The following is a 25,115-nucleotide window of genomic DNA, read 5'->3' as shown; positions in this document are numbered from 1 at the left end:
ACATGATTTCCCACCAGTGTGTTATGGTCCAAGAACTGTTGTTAGAGACAGATTGTAAATATGTCTGAGCATGCGTATGTATCTCAGTTCTCTCCAGCTAACGACCACCAGGAGCATACCCAGAGCTGAGCTGAGTTTCCCACTCACGGCAGCAGGCAGGAGTGGACCCCACAGGATGCCTCAGGGCAACTCAGGAGGGGGCGTGACAGCTGCCATGGAAAATGGGCTTTGGGTGCATGATTTCAGGGAGGTTCTAGGGAAGCAGGGACCCATTCTGTGTTGTCAGAAGAAGGGCAATTCCGTGACTCAGTGTCTTACTAAATGTTATAGTGAGAGCAGATGACTGAGGGAAAAGCTACAGTTGGTGAACAAGTGGCAGTCACCGAGTGACCTGTTTGTGTCACTCTGTCACCTCGGAGTGGCTTCATTTGATACAGATATTCTGTGAAGTGATACCCACAGAGGAACACAGGTTGGACCATCTCAGACCAGACCCTGAGATCCAGCTGTGACTGTCAGACCAATTCTGACCATCCTCGGGGATGGCTTTATTTTTGATATATCCATGTATGATATTTAGGTATATACATAACACATTTATAACCTTCATTTTAAAAGAGATGTTTATTCCTTGTTTTGGTGAGTGTGTAATGTGTCTTGGTAAAAGTTTAAAAGATTCTCTGACAAGTTAGGGGAACAAGGTCGGAAGGAAAGAAGCGCCCGGTTTGCAGCCGCTGTTTCTTCCACCTTCAGTCTCTGCATCTTTCGCAGAGCTTCCAGCAGCGCTGTGCGGGGACAGAGCATCCAGAGTTCACATCCTCTGGGCCCATAGGAGCCGCTATGAGAACGGTCCACGGAAGAATATACCACTTGCAGTGGAAAGCAAGTGGAGGTTTCTAGCTGTGATGACTTGGTTCTTTGGGTTTGGATTTGCTGTACCTTTCTTAATAGTAAGATATCAACCACTTAAAAAATGATCAATGAGACAGAGGAGGAGCAGATTAAGAGGTGGAAGAGGAGCCTTCCAAATCTTTGGGTTTGGATTGCTGTACCTTTCTTAATAGTAAGGCATCAACCACTTAAAAAATAATCAGTGAGACAGAGAAGGAGCATATTAAGAGGTGGAATCTCTTATAAGGATCAAACCCTTGAACTCAGCATCCTAGATATGTTTGTGAATAAACTTATGGCATAAATCCTTAACGCCTCTTCTCTGGAATATGAAAGTGAAACTCAAGTCGCTCAGTCGTGTCCAGCTGTTTGCGGCCCTGTGGACTGCCGCCCGCCAGGCTCCTCTGTCCATGGGATTCTCCAGGCAAGAGTACTGGAGTGGGGTGCCAGTTCCTTCTCCAGGAGATCCTCCCAACCCAGGGATTGAACCTGTGTCTCCCGCATTGCGGGTAGACTCTTTACTGTCTGAGCTACCAGGGATGATAATTGAGCATGTGCTTATTACATTTTATTTGGGTAATATTACGTTATTACTTTCTTAATTAATATGTGATTTAAAAGGAAAAAAAATTCTCTCACAATGTAGCATTTTATCCATATACCAGGGTTCATTACTTGAGGATATACTTTTTCAGCTGTGTCATTAGCATAAAATGCACTGCCGTTTGGAAAACTTGTTTTCTCTCTGGAGAATGTGTAGGAAACAGAAGATTCTTCCACTGACCCAGGGGGGAAGTAGGTGGTGAGGAGGGATGTTTTTAGTATTTAGAAGGTTAATACGACATTGTACAGCAGTGATGCTCCAATAAACTCCTTTTCTTGGTATTTATTTATTTTGGTTGTGAGGAGTCTTGGTTGCTGTGCACAGGCTTTCTCTAGTTGCGAGGAGCGGGGGCTGCTCTCTAGGTGTGATGCACAGCTTCTCATTGCCGTGGCTCCCCCTGTTGCAGAGCATGGGCTCTAAGGCAGCGGGCTCAGCAGTTGCAGCCCTTGGGCTCCAGAGTGCTGGCTCAGTAGCTGTGGTGCACGGACTTGGTTGCCGTGTGGCGTATGGGATCTTCCTGAACTAGGGATCGAACCAGTGTCCCTTGCATTGCAGGGCAGATTCTTAACCACTGGAACACCAGGGAAGTCCAAAAGCTTTTTTAAAGAGAGAAACACTTAGAAGATAAAGCAGATGGAGCTTGATATCAGAATATAGTTTGTAGGGAAAACTGTAAGGGTGAGGGATGATGCCTAGGTCTCTGGCTGAGGATTGAATAGGAAGTGCTGCTCCTCACCAGGATGGGGAAAAAGGAAGAAGTGACACATTGGCAGGGGGGGTAACAAATTTTAAACAGAAATCCCTACAGAAGCATAAATCTGGTTGTTGGAAGACTGATTGCTTCTACTCAATCTTGTAGTTGCCTGGTGTCTAACGAAGAATAAGGTTTTATTGTTTAATAGCAGGAACTATCACTGCCTTAGGAACTGAAATTTTTAAGTGCTTTTGTCCACATATTCTCTCCCTGTAGGCAGATCTGTGTAAATGACAGAACTGTAGTCAGGAGATTGTTTGATGGAGGGGAACCAGGGGCGGCTGGTTGAGGCATCTCAGTGGCTACTTTGTCAAGGTGTGACATCTGTATATAGGGATTTCTGTGTCCAGAATACAGAAACTCAGGGCTGACCTCAAAATCACGTCTTGAAACTTTGTGCTGAAATGCTGAGTGCCAAGGATGCCAAGGTGGGTTTGCTGCCATGGGGGCAGCTGTCATGTGAGCGGGTACCCCGTGTGAACGATGAGGAGGGCGTCTGGGCTAAACAGAAGGGTGCTCTATGAACGGTCGTGTCTGCCATGGGTGCAGAACAGGATGAGGCTCTGTTCAGCGGGCGTTCATCAGGCCAGGTTCAGCACTTTACATATTCATTATAGAACTGGTCCACAAGTTTTTAACAGAAACATTATGAAGAAAGGAAGAGAGAGGAAGGAAGTAAAAATTTATCGGTAACCACACACAAAATTGAGAGACAGGCTTTCTTTACCTGTTTTCATTCTGGCATTCTGAACTCGTGTAAAGAGGCAAAAGGAAAATGTAAAAGGCAGCTTTCCTGGTTGACATATCAGCTTTGCAGGGGCTAGTTTGATCAGGGTAGTCTGATGTACTAAATTAGCGCTTGTTTTGCCATTGCCATTTCTCTTTATGTTTCGAAAGACTCTCCACTAGCTGATTTCTCTGGCCTTAAAAAAGAACAATCCCCTTTTCTTGCTGAGATTCCTTCTTTTATCTTCCAACTTAATATTTTGGATCAAACATACAATTAAACTTTATCATAGATAAAAATAGTAAGTTTTTCAATGTGAGAATGGTTTTCTGTATAAAATTAAAGCAGGATTGTAATGATTTATTTTAGCTCATGAATACTTGTATGTGATATATAGTTTCGTTTTACTAAATTTACACTTACTTTTGAATTACATGCCATTTTCCCACATTGAGAAAAAAGATAAACCTACAGAGATGGAAAATCTCTAAATGGTGATGGTTGGGCTGGATTTCAGAGTATTGGTGAAGAAGTAACATTGAAGCCTGAAGCTGGTTCCCTAACTTTTCATGGGCAGTGGCCCAGGTTGACCTTTAAACAGAAGATGCTGCTCCTCTTTTCAGATACTTTTGTGTCTCATCTGTTACTGAATTGTTCACATACCTTTGGGAATCTTTGTGTTCTCCGTTAATTAAGACTTCAAAACATTCTGATACTAGTTAAAAATAATATTTGCATTAATATGTTTTCCTCAAGAATTCCCCTCTACTATTTTGGTTATTTTGCTTTTAGCATTTAAGGCTTGTATCATCTATTTAAAATGAGACCATTATATTACATATGTGAAAAAAGTTAATTCTTTTTGAATTAGAAGATACTTTAGAGAAAATCTTAACATGTAATCCTTTTACTTTTATACCAGAAAGTTGGGACTAAAAGAATTGGGTGACTTCTGAGTTTCCTGAGAGAAATATTGTGATTTTTTTTCAATATGTAATTTTGGAACTTGAAATTAATGAACATTTGGATCAGTTTAACCAATTGAAAAATTATACAGTTGTTATGTTTACTTGCTAAAAATTAAGCTGAAGGCTACATGAATAATGAACACATCATTTTAACTAATAATCCTTCATTTAAGTAGACATTGAAAAGGGTATCTATTTAAACTAATTATTTTAAATTCGTTCTGCCATTAAGAAAAAAAATTCCTGTGGAATATTTCTTTGAGCTGACAAAACTCTAGCTTCATTTTTGTAGTTTCGTTAATTGAGTAAATGATCATATAACTGAATATAATTTAGTCAGCTCTGCAAATTTTGTAGAAATTTTTCTTGGAGGGCTGAAATACATAATTGGAAAGAGGAGGAAAACAGTTTTACTTCTTTATGTGAATATATTATCTTGTGATACCGTTATTTCTTCCAGAATGAGACATTAAAAATTAGTTAATGGACTTTTGTAAGCAAGGAGTACCTTAGAATTCACCTGGTTCAACAACTTCCCTTTAGAGACAATGATGCTGAGAAGCAAAGAGCAGGAAATTCCCTGGTGGTCCAGTGGTTAGGACTCTGCACTTTCACTGCTGAGGGCGTGGGTTTGATCCCTGATCAGGGAAGTAAGGTCTCACAAGCCACTCTATGCAGGGTGACATGTGACCAGAAAGAAACCCAGATCTTTAGTTTCTTTGTCCAGTACATTTCACTCCACACACATTATGAATAGCATCACACAAGATGCTATTAAAAAGAAAGGGCTGTGGGGAGAACGCTGAATCTGCTAAGTTGAAGAGTCACTCAATGGACTTACAGCATTTGTGCTTCAGAGAAAATGCTTCTACGGTGGGAATAATTCCATTGATAAACCTGATTTTTTTTCTTTTTAGGTGAGAGTTACGTGTGCGCGTCAAATGAACCATTTCGCAAAGTGGACTACACCAAAAACGTTAATCCGAACTGGTCCGTGAATATCAAGGGTGGGGCCACCCGCTCGGCCCCTCTCTCCTCAGTGAAGAGCGAAGTAAAGGAAAGTAAAGATTTCATCAAGCCCAAATTAGTGACTGTGATTCGAAGTGGAGTGAAGCCTAGAAAAGCTGTGCGGATCCTCCTGAATAAGAAGACTGCTCACTCCTTCGAACAGGTCTTAACAGACATCACCGAAGCCATTAAGCTGGACTCGGGAGTGGTGAAGAGGCTCTGCACGCTGGACGGGAAGCAGGTAGGATGTTTCTAGCCCCACACGCTCTAGCTTGCTATTAAACCCTCTCTGTACCACGGGAGTTACCAATATGAATGTCATAGCTCACTAGAAATGATTCTCCTAGTTGTACTTGTGAGGAGTGTGTGCGTGTGGGTCTTTATCATGAAAAATGATAAAGCAAGTGGCTTCCTTGTCTCTTTACCCAAGTATCTTAAAAGAGATGTAGAGAAATCTATCATAAACTTTTTGAAGTATAGTGTTACTGTTGTTTAGCAAAGTGATTCAGTTATACATATATATGTGTACACATTCTTTTTTAAATATTCTCTTCTGTTATGGTTTAATCATAGGATATTGAATATAGTTCTCTATGCTATTCAGTAGGGCCTTTTTGTTTATCCATTCTGTATATAAAAGCTTTCATCTGCTAGCCTCAACCTCCCACTCTATGCCTCCCCCAGTCCCCTCCCCTTGGCAACCACGAGTCTCTTCTCTCGGAGAAGGCAGTGGCACCCCACTCCAGTACACATGCCTGGAAAATCCCATGGATGGAGGAGCCTGGTGGACTGCGGTCCATGGGGTCGCTAAGAGTTGGACACGACTCAGCGACTTCGCTTTCACTTTTCACTTTCCTGCATTGGAGAAGGAAATGGCAACCCACTCCATCGTTCTTGCCTGGAGAATCCCAGGGAGGGGGGAGCCGTCTGTGGGGTCGCGCAGCGTCGGACACGACTGAGCGACTTAGCAGCAGCAGCAGCAGCCTGTTCTCTGTGTCCGTGTTTCTGTTTCATAGGTTCATTTGTGCCGTATTTTAGATTCCAAAAAGAAGTGATATCATCCGGTATTTGCCTTTATTTTTCTGACTTCACTTTAGTACGATGATCTCTAGTTGCATCCATATTGCTGCAAGTGGCGTTGCTCCCTCCTTTGTGCGGCTCCGTAATCCTCCCCTGTCTATGTGTAGCACATCTCTATCCAGTTCCTCTGTTGGTGGACTTTTAGGGTGTCTCGGCTGCTGTGAGCATGGGGTGCATGTACCTTTTGGAATCAGTTTTCTCTGGATATATGCCCGGGAGTGGGATTGCTGGATCATATAATAATCTGTTTGTAGTTATCTGAGGAACTTCCATACTGTTTTCCATGGTAGTTGTACCAACCTAGAGGGAAATGTGAACTTCTGAGGGAAAAATTTATGTTGAAAAGGCTGCTACATGAAATATTCTCTATTTAAGAATAAAAACATCTATTGACCAGTAGAGTCATTATGAGTGTGGGTAAATCACAGAAGTAAAAATAAAAGATATTTAATGCTTTTAGGAAACTCTTTCCTGTCTGATACTACTGCTACTGCTAAGTGGCTTTAGTCGTGTCCGACTCTGTGTGACCCCATAGACGTCAGCCCACCAGGCTCTTCTGCCCCTGCAATTCTCCAGGCAAGAACACTGGAGTGGGTTGCCATTTCCTTCTCCAATGCATGAAAGTGAAAAAGTGAAATATTTATGTATAATATAGAAAATGTGTTTCAAAAATGTACTTTCATAGGAATGACCATGTGAGTTTCATAGGGAACACTGGAGGTAATTAAGCAGCATTTCTGAAAAATGTACACAAATTATACAGGAATATACAGGCCAAATTATAGTAACAATATACCAGGGAACCTAATATGCTAAAAAAAAAAGTTGAGCAGATAGCAAGAATGCATGAATAGCAGATATACAAATATTGAGTTTCACCACAATCAGATTATCATTTCTAAAAAGAAACATGAGACTTCCAAAGTGTATTTTTTCCTAATTTCAGTAGTTGTTTAGATTTACATTGTATTAAACATTGTAGTTTCCAGCATTCGATTTGTTACTTTATTCCACTTTATTTCTTCCCTCGAACATACTTAATTTATTTTGAAGTGTTTGGCTTGTGTAGTGCTGAGAATGAATAGTAAACACTGGAGCAATATCTTCTGTAAAAACACAATTAGTTTCTAATTTTCTAAGACCAGATCTAGTTACTGGGTTGTTATCTTAAACATAAACAAAATTTTATACAGTAGATTCTGAAAGTTCTAGTACATGATAGTGAGTTTACAAGGACTTTACTGATTAAAATTAATAGTGAGAATGCATAACATTTCATAGAAGCCTGTCCCAAAATAGGTTCACGATATGAATGGAAATAGACACTTTACATTTTAACTTACTAGCACAGCACAACACAAAACATCTTAAGATTCATCTTACAAGTAAGTGAAAAAAAAATTAGACCACAGGACAAAAAGATGTGGTAAATCAAATAGCTGATTGTTGGTGGACGCATAGAAGACGAGAAGTGGGAAGACAAGTTTAAGATACCTAACTTTTACCTAAGGAAAAAGGAAGATCAAAGGTGCAGCAAATCAGAAAACATAGAGTATAAACTGGAATTCAGCAAAGATTTTAAAAGCAGAAACCGATTTGGAAATCTCCAAATGAACGTTGTTCAGGGAAAATGTAAATAAACTATAGAAGTTGAACATCTAAATGAAATAGAAATCACTGAAACTTTAGTATTCAGAAAATTGTATTTGGAAAAACTCCAGGTAGAAATATTTATATTTAAAAATGTTTAAAGCACAAGCAACACAAATCACCAACATATTAAAGACTATTGTTATGAGTAGACTTATGACAGAAATTAAAGGGTGGCTTACTATTAAGAAACCCTTTCATACATGAGATCTAGAGGAAAAAGCATAGTACACACATTCCCAAACGCTGTCACAAAATACACTGTATTTTGGCACTGACAAAATACAGATCTATATTCTGTTAAAGATCTAGTAGTAAAATGGGGGATGAGTTCTTTAATACACTAAGAAAAGAAAAATTCTTACCTGAAACAAAAGTGCATGTCAGTTCAATTCAGTTCAGTCGCTCAGTCGTGTCTGACTCTTTGCGACCCCATGAACCGCAGCACACCAGGCCTCCCTGTCCATCACCAACTCCCGGAGTTTACACAAACTTATGTCCATTGAGTCGGTGATGCCATCCAACCATCTCACCCTCTGTCGTCTCCTTCTCCTCCAGCCTTCAATCTTTCCCAACATCAGGGTCTTTTCAAATGAGTCAGCTCTTCACATCAGGTGGCCAAAGTATTGGAGTTTCAGCTTCAACGTCAGTCCTTCCAATGAACACCCACAACTGATTTCTTTTGGGATGGACTGGTTGGATCTCCTTTCAGTCCAAGAGACTCTCAAGAGTCTTCTCCAACACCACAGTTCAAAAGCATCAATTCTTCTATGCTCAGCTTTCTTTATAGTCCAACTCTCACATTGATACATGACTACTGGAAAAACCATAGCCTTGACTAGATGAACCTTTGTTAACAAAGTAATGTCTCTGCTTTTGAATATGCTGTCTAGGTTGGTCATAACTTTCCTTCAAAGGAGTAAGCATCTTTTAATTTCATGGCTGCAGTCACCATCTGCAGTGATTTTGGAGCCCCCAAAAATAAAGTCAGCCACTGTTTCCACTGTTTCCCCATCTATTTCCCATGAAGTGATGGGACTGGATGCCATGATCTTTGTTTTCTGAATGTTGAGCTTTAAGCCAACTTTTTCACTCTCCTCTTTCACTTTCATCAAGAGGCTCTTTAGTTCCTCTTCACTTTCTGCCATAAGGGTGGTGTCATCTGCATATCTGAGGTTATTGATATTTCTCCAGGCAATCTTGATTCCAGCTTGTGCTTCATCCAGCCCAGTGTTTCTCATGATGTACTCTGCATATAAGTTAAATAAGCAGGGTGACAATAGACAGCCTTGACGTACTCCTTTTCCTATTTGGAACCAGTCTGTTGTTCCATGTCCAGTTCTAACTGTTGCTTCCTGACCTGCATACAGATTTCTCAATTGGCAGGTCAGGTGGTCTGGTATTCCCATCTCTTTCAGAATTTTTCAGAGATTGCTGTGATCCACACAGTCAAAGGCTTTGGCATAGTCAATAAAGCAGAAGTAGGTATTTTTTCTGAAACTATCTTGCTTTTTCAGTGATCCAACGGATGTTGGCAATTTGATCTCTGGTTCCTCTGCCTTTTTTAAAACTACCTTGACCATCTAGAAGTTCACAGTTCACGTATTGCTGAAGCCTGGCTTGGAGAATTTTGAGCATTACTTTACTAGCATGTGAGATGAGTGCAATTGTGTGGTAGTTTGAGCATTCTTTGGCATTTCCTTTCTTAGGGATTGGAATGAAAACTAACCTTTTCCAGTCCTGTGGCCACTGCTGAGTTTTCAAAATTTGCTGGCGTATTGAGTTCAGCACTTTCATAGCATTATCTTTAGGATTTGAAATAGCTCAACTGCAGATGGTGACTGCAGTTGTGAAATCAAAAGGCGCTTACTCCTTGGAAGAAAAGTTATGACCAGCCCAGACAGCATATTAAAAAGCTGAGACATTACTTTGCCAACAAAGGTCTGTCTAGTCAAGGCTATGGTCTTTCCAGTAGTCATGTTTGGATGTGAGAGTTGGACTGTGAAGAAAGCTGAGCACAGAAGAATTGATGCTTTTGAACTGTGGTGCTGGAGAAGACTCTTGAGAGTCCCTTGGACTGCAAGGAGATCCAACCAGTCCATCTTAAAGGAGACCAGTCCTGGGTGTTCATTGGAAGGACTGATGCTGAGGCTGAAACTCCAACACTTTGGCCACCTGATGTGAAGAGCTGACTCATTTGAAAAGACCCTGATGCTGGTAAAGATTGAGGGCGAGAGGAAAAGGGGACAATGGAGGATGAGATGGTTGGATGGCATGACCAACTCAGTGGACATGAGTTTGAGTGAACTCTGGGAGTTGGTGATGGAGAGGGAAGCCTGGCGTGCTGCAGTCCATGGGGTCACAAATAGTTGGATACGACTGAATAACTGAACTGAAACTATGGTGGAGATAATGAAGATAATTGTGACCTCCCTCAAAAGATCCCATGTATGTACTGCTACAGTCTGTGCTCCCAACCCTGCAGCAGGCGCCCCCGACCCAAGCCTTCACTGGAGATTTCCTGGACACCCACAGGTAAGTCTCCTGTGTGGTCACTGTTCCTTTCTCCTGGTGCACAAGGTTCTGTGGTGCCCTCCAAGAGTGTATTTCCCAGTCCTATGTGAGTTCCGGCAGCTCTATGGTGGGGTTAATGGCGACCTCCTCCAAGAGGAGTTACGCCATACCCACACCCAAAGCCCCTGTCCCTGCGGCAGACCACTGCCGACCCGCACCTCCGCAGGAGACGCTCACAGTTCTGTCTCAGTCTCTGTGGGGTCCCTGGGTCCTGGTGCACGCAAGGTTTGTTTGAGCCCTCTGAGCATCTCTGGTGGGAATAGGGTTTGATTCTGAACGTGAATTCGCCCCTCCCACAGTCTTGCTGCGGCTTCTCCTTTGCCCTTGGACGTGGGGTATCTCCTCACAGCTGCTCCAGTGCCTACCGTCTTACTGGGGTTTCTCTGACCTTGGATGTGGGGTATCTCCACACAGCCGGTCTGGTGAAGCGCAGCAGCCACTCCAGACCTTGAATGTGGGGTATCTCAAAAGCCCATGTGTTGGAAAACAAAGGAGTTACAGGAAGTGCTTCTGTGACAATCAGGTGCCTGGTAAGGATGCCAGGTGGCACCTGGTACCATCACATTGATTGTTGTTGTCCCGCCACTCAGTCATGTCCGACTGTTTGTGACTCCACGGGCTGGAGCACGCCAGGCTTCCCTGTCCATCTTCTGGAGCTTGCTCAAACTCATGTCCATTGAGTCGGTGATGCCATCAAACCATCTCATCCTCTGTCATCCCCTTCTTATACTGCCTTCAATCTTTCCCAGTGTCAGGGTCTTTTCTGAGTCAGTTCTTCGCATCAGGTGGCCAAAGTATGGAGCTTTAGCATCAGTCCTTCCAAAGAATAATCAGGATTGATTTCCTTTAGGATTGACTGGTTTGATGTTCTTGCAGTCCAAGGGACTCTCAAGAGTCTTATACAGCACTACAGTTTAAAAGCATGAGTTCTTTGGCGCTCAGCCTTCTTTATGGTTCATCTCTCATCAACTCTCCTGATTTTTTGTATTGATTAAATGCAGTTTCCTTAAGAATGTAAATGAGATTGTTTTGGAGTGAGGAGAGCAATACCTGACAAAGTGATTTTAAATGTTAATCTTAAAAAATAAGCAGGAAAATTTTGGAAATAATGATTCATTGGCTGTCATGCTGCCAGATATCAAATCCACATCCTCATAACCATACCAAAAATAAGCTCCAGGTGTCTTAAACATATAGATGTCAAAATGAGACAAAAGAACAAAAGGATGATATGTCAGTAGTTGGAATGGGAAAGGATTTTCTAAGTATGAAAGTAGTGGAAAAATTAATTATGAAGGGAAGGTTGATTGGTTAGGCATAACAGTTTTAAATTTCTAGATGTCAAGCAAGGATTATGTATATTTATATTGAGTCATAGTAGTTTAATATGAAAAAAATAACATTACAATGGAAAAGTAGATAAAGGGCCAAATAGACAATTTGAGAAGATAGGATTATAAATTGTAAGCATAAAAAAGTTCAGTGTCACTAATGAAAATGTAAATTAAGGCAATGAGATATTAATATTTAAAGTTGATAGGTTTTTGTAAAAAAGAAAATGTTATTGTTTAATGTGCAGTGAATTGGCGTTTCCAAAGAGTGGAAGTGTACTCTGTCTCATTAGCTTTACGGAAAGCAATTTTTTTTGTATAACTTGAAAATATTAACTTCTAGGAATTTATCCTAAATAACTGAAGATACAAACATAATTGTGCATAAAAATTTTCTAGCAATCAGATCAAAAGATTGGAAATAATTTAAAATCTCTAAAGTAAAAAGCAGTTAAATGGTATTACCGTAAGATTTATGTGTAGTAGGTATTGAAAATTGTGGTGAATTGTGGGGAAATTGTGGGGAATATTTAAAGACAAAGAAAATGTTAAGTGGAAAAGGCAAGGAAAGAACACTGTAGTGTGTTTTCAATTTTGTGTTAAGTAAGAAAAGTGATGGTATAGTTACCATCAGAAATCCAGCATTTGCTGTTTTGATTTCCACTACTTTCTCATGTCTGCTTAGAAGCAGAAACTCAAGCACTGAGAAAGAAAATAAGACTGATTTCAATCAGATCATAGAAATTAAAACACTGAGTTAATCAGTGAAATTTTGGCATGTGGTTATAGAATGTTACATATATCATTTTTGCCACCGTTCATGTCTTAAAAAGATTAAACCATTATTTCCTATGTACAAAGAAAAGAGAGATTTTTAAACTTTGAAATAAAATGATGATTTGGAAAAATAATAGATTTCATTTTTGATAGACCCAGCTTTGGATATTATATTTTCAGATTGCCAGGTACCCTTAAAAACTAGTTTTCTGGGCATGGATTCAACATTTTTGTACTGTAGGTGGACTTACTATTTAAAACATTAAGTCTGTCTTTTTGTTGGTTTATAAGTGTGAAGAGATTAAATCTTGCTTTGAAATAGCCTGAGATTTGTCTTGTGCTTAAGATTAAAGCAAACCTTTAAGTGGTCAATGTTCATTTTATTTTTCCCCATAAAATGAATTTTTCCAAACTATCTGCTCTCTAAAAACTCTCAAAAAAAGAACAGCTTTGCTTAGGTGATGAGAAAGGAACTAAGATGTGTTCATGAATTGTCTCTGCACAAAATTTTAGACTATCTGCCTTGACTTCAATGTTCTTTTTCTTGGTTACTTCCTACTCATATTTTGTTCTCACTTTAATTAGTCTGGTCTTTGACACAAGGATAGAGGTTAAACAATTTGTAGGCAATTAATCAGTTCATCATGAACAGTGTAGTGATCCCATTCTGACCCTTGTGCTAGAGTTTTAAAGGGCCCTTGTTATCTTTTATGGTTTGAGAGCTTTTCTTGATTGAAGAGGTACTGGTGTGTCATATGCCTGTAAGCATTTATGTGGTGAAAACCATGTCTGTGAAGTCTTTCTTTTCCTCTAAACCGGTGATCCCATCTTCCTAGTAGTAGTATCTCCATTTACAAGGTCTGACTTGGTTAGTCTGATGCATTTTATGTCTCTTTACAAAATCACTTAAGATAAAATCACAGTTTAGGATTTTGTCCATGAGAATTCTTGGGTTTTCTCTAGCATTAAGCTATTGTGCTCAGCTGGGTACACTTTTGCCTTTTGAGGACTTTGCAACGTCTGTGAGTCATGCTTTGGTGATCCTGACTGGCATTTAATGGGTAGGTGCCAGAGGAAACTGCTGACCTTCCTGCAACGCACAGAATGGCCACAGAATAATTCTTTGGGGGCCAAAATGTCAATAATGCTGAGATTCAGAAATCTTGGTGTAAAGTAAGTGAAATGCTTCAAAGGGAAATGATGCTTATTAAAATATCAGCTTTGTTATCGTTTAGGCCACATGCTCCAAGTTCAGTGTATTTCAGACCTCTTAGGTGTTCTCATAACCTTTCTATCCACTTTTTCCCTGAGGCAGGTGGGTTTGAATGTCACGGTCTGTAGTCTTTATTCTCCTGGATTTCAGACTGTTGGTCTGACGTACTGTTGGGTAGTATAGTTTCACACGGAATTAAATAAAAGATGTCCTGAGTCATTTTACCTGTATTTAAAGAGAAGCCTAAGACATCAGGATTTAATTTTGTAAAATCTCAAGTATTTAAGACTTAAAAGTGATGTCATAAAAAAAAGCGATGTCATAATTATCAATTTTTTAAAAGTATGCAACCTAGGTGTTTGTAGATGGGATGACTAGAAAAAAGCATTTGTATAAATAGAAATCGTCACTGTTCCCCTAAATAGTTTTTTTAAACTTGAAATTAATTTAGATTAAATGCTTGACTTTTATTTTTGTTCTTAAAAGCAAAATCTTCTTGAACTTTTAAATTGTTTAGGAAGAGAAGGTTTACTTTTTAAATTTTCTGAAAATCAGAGTGCCTTTCTTAGAATAAACTGCAGCAGGGGAGAGTTCTTTTTTAAAAATGTCTTTATTTTGTTAAGAGACTGAAAGGTCCAAATATAGCTTTTGTCCACATGTGTAAAAAATTCTAGCTTTTACCTTTCATAGAAACAGCAGAGTTTTAACGTAAAAGAAACATATTTAGTGGAACTTTGGAACATGTTGATTCTTGTCATGGGCAGAGGCAAAACAGACTCAGAAATTGCTTGCAGTTGACGCTTTGGGGGTAAAATGCTTCCAGACTTTGGGACCAGTGCCAGCCTCAGGATGCCCGTGTGCCATGGGGCCTCCATGGGGAGCAATGGCAACCCCTTGGAGGGCATCCGTCTTATCAGCCATCTTAGAGTTTATGAAGGTTTCCATCCTCACTTTTTAAAAAGTTTTTTTCATGGGTACTGTACTATGAATAATACTCTTGTGTCTTTTCTTTTTCCAGCATCACATTTTTCTAGTGAAGATTCATTTCTTTGTAATGACCCAACCATATTTATTTAAAGCAATCTCGTCTCTAAAATTGCTGTAGAAAAATCAAATAGTTGAATATAAATGTTTTCTATAATTCATCTAATCCTGATAGTTTTCTCCCTTGAGGTCAACGAGGACAGCTCGGTTTTAATTCTCACACTGCTCCTAGCGCCCGCATTTCCTTTTGTAGATACTAGAAATCCAGACAACAGTGTTTTGTCCTCCTAGATAAATTCACACCTCTGAAGTATGAATAGCTAATCTATCTCAAGTCGTGGAAAATGTTTCCCAATCAGGAATCAATAGACTGTGTGTAACCAGGGGTTTTATTCAGTACAGCTGGGGTCCAGGTATAGAGAATGTTCATTTGTTTTTCGATTCTTCATCTAAGCAGAAATATCTCTTATTTTAAGAAGGAGGGGAAAGCTTCATCTTTGTTTTTCATGTAACAAATCCCGTTTCTCAAAGAGTGATCTGAAAGGTGGGAAGAAAGAGGGAGTATTTAAATATCACTCTTCAAAGTTTGTGTTTTGCTATTCTGATATCCACAGTATAGGCAGTTTCCCCTGACCTTAAATAATAGTTTCTCCCTTTTATGGGACACTGTAGGAAAACACTGAAATTTGGTTAGTAATGACTGCGGTTGCAAATTAGGAGAAGAGATACTTAAAAACAATTTTAGTTCTCAGTGAATTACGCAATGTAAAGTGTAGGTGAAATAAAAATGACATCACTGAAAAATCTTGTTTCCTTATTTATTCCTTTGATGTCCAAGTTAGAGTAATGCATAGAACATAAAGACTGTGTCAAATTAGTCTCACTTTTGTTATAAATGTATTTTTCAGTGATTATCATAATTATTAAAATATATACTTTGTCACATACATATTGTGCAGTGCTTAGAGTAATAGCTTAACTAGCTAATAGATATAGCTAGCTGCTTACGATGTCAGGCATTAACGTTATTCTTTGCATTAGTCTTCTCCACTAGTCTGCACAGTAGCCTTGAGAGTTAGGTATTACAGTTTTTACTTAACCACTGGGCGAGCTGAAGTAAAGAGAAATCAAGTAACTTGCTCAGAATCATGCTGCAGGCCGCAGAACTGGGTTTCATACCCAGAGAGTCTGGTCCTGGATTCCATACTTTTCACAGCTATACTGTGGCCAGGCTTTGGGAAAGGCTTCAGTGATATTATTAATAATAATGAAGGACAGAACAAATAACTAATGTTAAGCAGCTTATGTCAAAAAAATTTTTTTAGCATGATGCAATTTTACCTGGGGTTTCTCTAAAATCTGTGTAGTATTAGGTGCTGTGGTTAAATTATACTTTGAGTCAGTCAGTTCACTTGTTCAGTCATATCTGACTCTTTGCGACCCCGTGGTATGCAGCACGCCAGACCTCCCTGTCCATCACCAACTCCCAGAGCTTGCTCAAACTCATATCCATTTATTTGGTGATGCCATCCAACCATCTCATCCTCTGTTGTCCCCTTCTCTTGCCTTCAGTCTTTCCCAGCATCAGGGTCTTTTCCAGTGAGTCAGTTCTTCACATCAGGTGGCCAAAGTATTGGAGTTTCAGCTTCAGCATCAGTCCTTCCAATGAATATTCAGGACTGGTTTCCTTTAGGATGGACTGGTTTGATTTCCTCGCAGTCCAAGGGACTCTCAGGAGTCTTCTCCAATACCACAGTTCAAAATCATCTATTCTTTGGCGCTCAGCTTTCTTTATGGTCCAACTCTCACATCCATATGTGACTACTGGAAAAACCATAGCTTTGACTAGATGGACCTTTGCTGGCAAAGTACTATCTCTGCTTTTTAATATGCTGTCTAGGTTGGTCATAGCTTTTCTTTCAAGGAGCAAGCATATTTTTAATTTCATGGCTGCAGTCACCATCTGCAGTGATTTTGGAGCCGAAGAAAATAAAGTCTGTCACTATTTCCATTGTTATATTTTTAGTAGGATCTGAAAATTGAAAAAAATAGGTGAAGGAGTGATTATATGCTTGACAAAAAGATGCCTCAGTGTTATTTTATAGATTAAAAAAAAAATGTGACATTGCAGAAATTTAGAAAATACAGGGAAGGCTAAATGTATGATCTTTCCACTTTAGCACTTTTTTTTCATAATCAAGTGTTTCTATCAATATTTTCATTTACACATGTTTCATTTAAGAGAAAACTATTCAGGTAAAATCAGTATATTTCTACTGGAAAATACAAAGATTCAGGGAAATGCAAAGAATGAAAGGTTTTTTCCATGTCTGCCCTGCTTCCCCAGTCTCACTCTACTACTTAAAAGGAACCATCTAATAATAGTTTTGTTAATGCAATTTATTTTTATTTTTACTTTTCATGGTACAGAAAGGCTTTAATATAAATTTACATATACTATATTGCATCTAGTGGTTAGGAACACAGTGGTAATTTTCAGACATAAAAGCACTAATGGTGAATATTTATTGAGTACTTACCGTACTACACTTGATACATGTTATCTCACTTAATCCTTACAAAAATCATTGAGGTAGATACTATTTTATTACTTTTCTATCCCTGTAAAGCAGAGACATTACTTTGCCATCAAAGGCCCATATAATCAAAGCTATGGTTTTTTCAGTAGTCATGTATGGATGTGAGAGTTGGACCATAAAGAAAGCTGAGCGCCAAAGAATAGATGATTTTGAACTGTGGTGTTGAAGAAGACTCTTGAGAGTCCCTTGGACTGCAAGGAGATCCAACCAGTCCATGCTAAAGGAAATCAGTCCTGAGTACACATTAAACTGATGCTGAAGTTGAAACTCCAATACTTTGGCCCCCTGATATGAAGAACTGAGTCATTGGAAAAGACCCTGATGCTGGGAAAGAGTGAAGGCAGAAGGAGAAGGGGACGACAGAGGATGAGATGATGGGATGGCATCACCAACTCTATGGACATGAGTTTGAGCGAGCTCTGGGAGTTGGTGATGGACAGGGAAGTCTGGCGTGCTCCAGTCGCATGGTGTTGCAGAGTTGGGCGTGATTGAGCAACAGAACTAAACTGAATGGATGAGAACTGTCTCAAAGAGGTGATGTAACTTAACCAGGGTTGCAAAGGTCATTTAAATGCATATGTACACACAGGGTTTACATAACATGGATTTTACATGTAATCATGTATCCTGCTTTTCTCATTTGTTAATCATACTCTTCCATGTAATATAATCAGCATATTGTATACTTAATGACTGAACCTAATGGTCAGTTGTCTCAATAGACTGTCATTTCTCAAACCTATTGTTGGACATTTGGGTTTCCAGCTTCTCTGTCTCTCTCTTTTTAATCCTGTGATCCTGTCAGTACGTAGAGATTTTAACATTACTAGATCAGTTGATCAATTAGATCAATTCCTTTCTTTAGGATGCATTCCTAGAGGCATATTCCAAGAAGAGATTTTTAGGTATTTGGGGATACTAGGGATACAGTCAAAGCTGTCGACACAAAGTTGTCTAGTTGGCAACAATCCTGGTATGTGCCCCAGTGTTTCTGAAGCTAGGAGAGACTTAAGAGTGGATTAGATAGGACAGCCAGGCGAAGTGGTCATACTTGATTTCTTGCATGGAAAAATGTACTTTATGCAAAATACCTGTTGTGTAAATCGAAGCCCATATGCATTCCTCTTACCACCTTTGCTGCTTGCTGTTCTAGAGAGTAGTTTAAGGAGAAAAACCAGTTGACCTGTGTTTATCAGTTGTATACTCAAGGCAAGGGCCAACCAACCAGTGTTGAAGATGTTAAGCTTATTAGTAGGGAGAAACTCTTTATTTTTTTAAGCAAGTAGCCCACATTATGGTACTATGTCACCTTAATCTTGAACTAAAAACCTATCATTTCATTCAGTTGTCTTTTTTTTTTAAATAACCTTTGCCTAGATGCCAAAAGTCCCATGAATATATTTCTGGTATTTAGTGAAGTCAGGTAACTTTTAGCTTTATGATACTTTGACTCAGAATTGAGTCAAGGATATTACTTGGAATAGTTACTTTGTAAAGTTTATTGCTTTTAGTCATAGCTAACTCTTGGATTTGTTTTGTTTTTGTATGCTATCATGAGTGTCTACTGATCACAATTTCTACCAATATATATAATATATAATAGTACTTTACAGGTTTTACTGGATTTTATGAAAAGGTCATTTATTCATCATGCCTATGGTAATAGCAACAGCTAAGTCACTTCAGTCGTGTCCGACTCTGTGCGACCCCATAGACGGCAGCCCACCAGGCTCCCCGTCCCTGGGATTTTCCAGGCAAGAACACTGGAGTGGGTTGCCATTGCCTTCTCCGTGGTAATAGCAAGGACAGGTGCAAAGTCAGCATGGTGTTTTAGAATTTACAGTTGAGACAGGAAATTATTTAGTATAGCTATCTAATTTTATAGATGAGAAATCTTTCAGGGCTCATAATAGCTTTTGAGGACATGATGAAATCTGTGATTTTTCTCTTCCAAGTAAAGCCTGACTCAAAATTTTATGTATGATCAGCTTGTTTGCAGTTTAAGAAACTCTTCTTTGGCCTGTTTTACTCTGATCCCTTTAGTTGGGGGAACTGTTTACTTTCAGCCTTAAAATCATTGATTTTCCTTGAGAGCAAAAGTTAAGCTTAATCATGGTCATCCACATTCTTAGAGTGCTGTCTCATAGAAGAGGAATTAATTGGATTTCAACTAAAAATTACTTTAGGAAGAAAAATAGTGCCAGAGTCTTTATTCACTTTTTTAGTAACGCTGTGCAATCTCCTGGATTTAAAAAATTAACCTCTTGCATTTTGCTTGAGTAAGGAGGAGCACCACACTTAAACAGTAAGACTAGCTTTCATGAATATTCGGTGTGTGTGTATTTTTAGAACTTTTAATTGTACCCTGATGCAGCTGCCAGACTCCCAGAAAAGTGTTGGAACGCCCCTAGTCTTTAGAGGTTTGCCTCCACAGAAGTTTAATTTTCTGGGCCTGAGGATTGTTACAAATGAAGTAACACATACCCAGAAGGAGCGTTCTGCTTTGCCATATGCATTTCAGGCTATAAGACTTGAAATAGTAAAGTTTTATTTTAAAGTTTCTTTTTTTGTTTTGTAATGGTTTATGGCAAGCTTCTCTAAATGTGAGCATAAAGACGCTTGATTATATTTTTAAATATTGCTCTTTGTTTGCCGACATGGTAAGTCATTAAATGCCATTTTAAGTGTGAGTTGTGGAAGATATCTAAATATTATATCTATGTATTGGTACTTATTAAAATGACATTAGTTACACTATTGTGTTTCTGAAGAATTAAGTTTATTAAACACCTAGTGTTTAGTATCACTTATATGTTTTTAGTGGTAAAACATGGTTACACATGCTACTGTGAAAATGCAAATTAAAAAGACAGTATTTTTAATGAAATGCAAAAGTTGTGTAAATGGAAACTTGTGAAAGCCTAGTTATGTAATCCACATTTTAATTTTTTATGTGTCTTTTCACTTAATACAGTCCAGATTTTTACATGCAGATAAAATGTATAACTCTTCTAGAAGGTTGTTAAGTGATTTTCCCTTTTAGAGCATTCCTGCCTAGGCAGCATTAGTTCATCAAGGTCTTAATCACTTCTTGAACTTCTAGGAGTTAAGAGAGTTGACATGAGTGTGATTTATGCCCTTAACTAGCTGATTGTATGTACTGGAATCAGAAAATACAAATTGAAATTTGATTTAAATATATTCATTTCCTATGATGGGCTTCCTTGGTGGCTCAAATGGTAAAGAATCTGCCTGGAATGCAGGAGACCCCAGTATGATTCCTTCGTCAGGAAGATCTGCTGGAGAAGGGATAGGCTACCCACTCCAGTATTCTTGGGCTTTCCTGCTGGCTCAGCTGGTAAAGAATGTGCCTGCAACGCGGGAGACCTGGGTTCAATCCCTTGGTTGGGAAGATCCCCTGGAGAAGGGAAGGGCCACCCACTCCAGTATTCTGGCCTGGAGAATTCCATGGACTGTATAGTCCATGGGTCACAAAGAGTCAGACACGACTGAAAGAAATAGGATGTAAATTGTATTATGGATGGGGAGGCTGATCTAGAAGGGCTGTTCCCACCTGATCCCCCAGCCCCACCAGGATGGATGGGGAGGATGATCTAGAAGGGCTGTTCCCACCTGACCCCCCAGCCCCACCAGGATGGACGGGGAGGATGATCTAGAAGCACTGTTCCCACCTGACCCCCCAGCCCCACCAGGATGGACGGGGAGGCTGATCTAGAAGAACTGTTCCCACCTGATCCCCCAGCCCCACCAGGATGGATGGGGAGGCTGATCTAGAAGCACTGCTCCCACCTGACCCCCCAGCCCCACCAGGATGGACGGGGAGGTTGATCTAGAAGTAAGTACTGTTCCCACCTGACCCCCCAACCCTACCAGGATGGACGGGGAGGCTGATCTAGAAGTACTGTTCCCACCTGACCCCCCAACCCCACCAGGATGGACGGGGAGGCTGATCTAGAAGGACTGTTCCCACCTGATCCCCCAGTCCCACCAGGATGGATGGGGAGGCTGATCTAGAAGCACTGTTCCCACCTGACCCCCCAGCCCCACCAGGATGGATGGGGAGGCTGCTCTAGAAGGACTGTTCCCACCTGATCCCCCAGCCACACCAGGATGGATGGGGAGGCTGATCTAGAAGGACTGTTCCCACCTGATCCCCCAGCCCCACCAGGATGGATGGGGAGGCTGATCTAGAAGGGCTGTTCCCACCTGATCCCCCAGCCACACCAGGATGGATGGGGAGGCTGATCTAGAAGGACTGTTCCCACCTGACCCCCCAGCCCCACCAGATACACACGTACACAACAGCAGTAAGGGAAAAGCAAGCATAAAAATGAACAGCAGAACTAAGGGACAGTAATGTCAGGTCATAGTAGGAAAGGAGTTTGAGGAACTGGAGGGAGGAGTGGACCTAAGTTCAAAGAAAGAGCAGTGTGGAGAGGGGCTATCAGCTTTTGATGAAACAGCAATGTGTTAAAAATCTGCTTTGGAGGGACTTCCCAGGTGGTCCAGCGGTTAAGACTTCGCCTTCCATTGCAGAGGGTACAGGTTCGATTCCTGGTCAGGGAGCAAAGATGCCACAAACGTCAAGGTCAAAAAAGAAAAAAGAAAACCCCAGAAAACAGAAGCATGTTGTAACAAATTCAATAAAGACTTTAAAAAATTTATTAAAAAAAGAAAAATCTCCTTTGGGGTCAGTCTGCCTCTGGACTGATTTTGGAATGGAAGGAGAAGGACTGCGCAGCCCATCAGAAGAGCTTCCCCGCAAACAGGGTTTGGTCCAAAGTGGCATGGCGGAAGGGGACAGAGGAAACGACGGGCAGCAGAGAAGCCAGGCTGAATGGGTGTGAAAAGAGTACGCTGGTGTCCTTCATACGCTCTCTGAGCCACAGAGCTGGCTACAGGCCTGTCACAGAAACCCTTCAAAGTCCTGGCTTTCTAAGGGGCCACCAAAGTTGGAACAAACAGAAATATCAGGGACCCAAAGTATAGCTTCTGCAGTAAGTTGATCATTTTATTAAAGGGACGTGGAAGCTCGTTATTATGTTTGAGGTAGAAAAAAGCCTAGCACATTTCCATCCAGGAATAAAGTAAACCAATTAATTTTTTTAAATACCCACTTCATTTTATGTTAGCCGCTTCCCTGGTGGCTCAGACAGTAAAGCATTTGTCTGCAATGCGGGAGACCCAGGTTCTATCCCTGGGTGGGGAAGATCCCTTGGAGAAGGCAATAGCAGCCCACTCGAGTCCTCTTGCCTGGAGAATCCCGTGGACAGAGGAGCCTGGTGGGCTGCAGTCCATGGGGTCATAAAGAGTCGGACACGGCTGAGCAACTTCACTTTTACTTTCAGTGAGATAGCAATAACATTTTTGTTTAATTCCATATCACAAATTGCTTATGTGGGAGTTTTGTGTTTTTTTTTCTCCAGTAGATGTTCTTTGTGTGAAGAAAAACTGTTGTTTTTTACCTAAGTAAAGTGTAAGCCTAGTTTATGTAGCAAATATCCTTATTTTGCTGTTAACCTGAAAACGTGAGAAAGAGCTGCTTTGTGCCTGGAGTGGACTTTTCAGATGTGTAAGAGCCCATGAGACTGTTCTGTGGGAAGATAGCTGAGGTCCGCATGTCTGGGTCTCTTAGCTGACCCTGCAACCATCCTCGGTTACCAGAGGAACTGGGTGCTGTAGTTGCTGTTGTTAGAAACCTTTTTACTAGAGGTAGAAACGCTGTAAGAACCCTGGGGAGCCATCCTCAGACCGTGCCACCATTAACTTGGTAACCATTCGTTTCCTGTGTCTGTGGCTCTGGTTTGTAAATAGACTTGTAAATTAATGTTTTGTATCATGCTTTATATTGCGAATGAAGTAGTGTCTTATGATGTTTGCCTTTTGCTGTCTCACTGACCTTACTTAGTATGATGATCTCTAGATCCATCCATGTTACTGCTGCTGCTGCTGCTAAGTCACTTCAGTCGTGTCCGACTCTGTGCGACCCCATAGACGGTAGCCCACCAGGCTCCCCGTCCCTGGGAGTCTCCAGGCAAGAACACTGGAGTGGGTTGCCATTTCCTCCTCCAATGCATGAAAGTGAAAAGTGAAAGTGAAGTTGCTCAGTCGTGTCTGACTCAGCGACCCCATGGACTGCAGCCCACCAGGCTCCTCCGACCATGGGATTTTCCAGGCAAGAGTACTGGAGTGGGGTGCCATTGCCTTCTCCCCATTTTACTGCAGGTGGCATTATTTCATTATTTTTTTATACACTTATTTTTAATTGATTGCTTTACAATATTGGCTTGATATCTGTCATACATCAACATGAATTAGTCATCCATTATGTGTGTGTGTGTGTGTGTGTGTATCATATCTTCTTTATACATTCATCTGTTAATGAACATGTAGGTTGCTTTTATGTCTTGGCTATTGTAAAGAGTGCTGCCAAGGACATTGAGGTGTGTATATCTTTTTGAATTACAGTTTTCACCTTTTCCAGATATATCCCCAGGAGTGGGATTGCTAGATCTTATGGTGAATGTATTTTTACTTTTAGTTTTGTAAGGAGCCTCCATACTGTCTTCCGCACTGGCTTTACCAGTCTGCATTTCCACAAGCAGTGTATGAGGGTTCCTTTTTCTCCACACCCTCTGTGCCGTGTATTATTTGTAGATTTTTTAATGATGGCCATTCTGACTGGGGTAAGGTGTTACCTCCTTGTAGTTTTGATTCACATTTCTCTAACAATAGTCAGAATGAAGATATTTTCATATGCCTGTTGACTGTCTGCATTTCTTCCTTGAAGAAATGTCTGTTTTGGGTTTCCGTCCATTTTTTATTTTTTATTTTTTCATATTAAGCTGTATGAATTGTTAATATATTTTGCAAATTAAGCCCTTGTTGTTTGCATCATCTGCAAATATTTTCTCCCATTCCATAGTCTGACTATTAATTTTGTTTATGATTTCCTTTGCTGCTCAAAAGCTCTTAAGTTTTATTAGGTCTCATTTGCTTATTTTTGTTTTTATTTCCATTACTCTAGGAGATGGATTCAAAAAAGTACTGCTGTGATTCATGTCAAAAAGTATTCTGTGTTTTCCGCTAAGAGTTTTGTAGTATTTGGTCTTAAATTTAGGCTTTTAATCCATTTTTAAGCTCATATTTATAAGTGGTATTAGAGAATTCTAATTTCATTCTTTCACATGAAGCCATCCAGTTTTCACCGCACCCCTTACTGAAGAGGTTGTCTTTTCTCAGTTGTATGTTCCTGCCTCCTTGGTCATAGATTAATTGACCATGAGCGCATGGGTTTCTTTCTGGGCTTTCTATGCTGCTCCATTGATGCATGTATCTGTTTCTGTGCCAGTGCTGTACTGTTTTGATCACTGTTGCTTTGGAATATAGTGTGAAGTCAGAGAGCCTGATTCCTCCAGCCCTGTTCTTCTTTCTAAGCATAGTTTTGGCTATGCATGGTCTTTTGTGTTTCCATACAAATGGAATTTTTTTTGTTCTAATTCTGTGAAAAATGCCATTGGTAGCTTGATAGGGATTGCATTGAAACTGTAGATTGGTTGGGTAGTATGGTCATACTAGCAGTATTGATTTTTTCCAATTCAATAGCACAGTTTAATTTCTTTCATCAGCATCCTATCATTCTGAGTACTGGTCTTTTGCCTCCTTACGTAGGTTTGTCCTAAATATTTTTTCTTTTTGATACAGTGTTAAACGGGACTGTTTGCTTAATTTCTCTTTCTGGTACTTAACTGTTAGTATATGAGAAATGCAGCAGATTTCTGTATGCTAATTTTGTATCCAGCAATGCTATAGAATTAATTGATGAGCTCTAGTAATGTTCTGGAAGTGACTTTAGGATTTTCTATGTATAACAACATGTCTTCTGGAAACAGTGACAGTTTTACTTCTTTACTATTTAGATTGCTTTTATTTC

General features: G+C 40.1%; 1 protein-coding gene across 7 annotated transcripts in view; it reads left to right on the top strand.

Annotated features, from left to right (window-relative positions):
* The window catches only part of DCLK2 (doublecortin like kinase 2), a 189,806-nt gene that overhangs the window by 19,977 nt on the left and 144,714 nt on the right, over positions 1 to 25,115 (top strand). For all 7 annotated transcript variants that reach the window (XR_009730241.1, XM_061384025.1, XM_061384024.1 and 4 more), the window contains exon 2: positions 4,862 to 5,193. Coding sequence is in view for 6 of the 7 variants with exons in the window: in XM_061384025.1 (XP_061240009.1) it covers positions 4,862 to 5,193 (332 nt within the window). In the remaining variant the exon portion in view is untranslated. The remainder of the gene's footprint in view (positions 1 to 4,861; positions 5,194 to 25,115) is intronic.

The sequence above is a fragment of the Bos javanicus genome, chromosome 17, assembly GCF_032452875.1.
Source record: "Bos javanicus breed banteng chromosome 17, ARS-OSU_banteng_1.0, whole genome shotgun sequence".
Lineage (NCBI taxonomy): Eukaryota > Metazoa > Chordata > Mammalia > Artiodactyla > Bovidae > Bos > Bos javanicus.
Note: the sequence above shows the minus strand (reverse complement) of the source record. Positions and strands in the feature narration are given on the sequence as shown.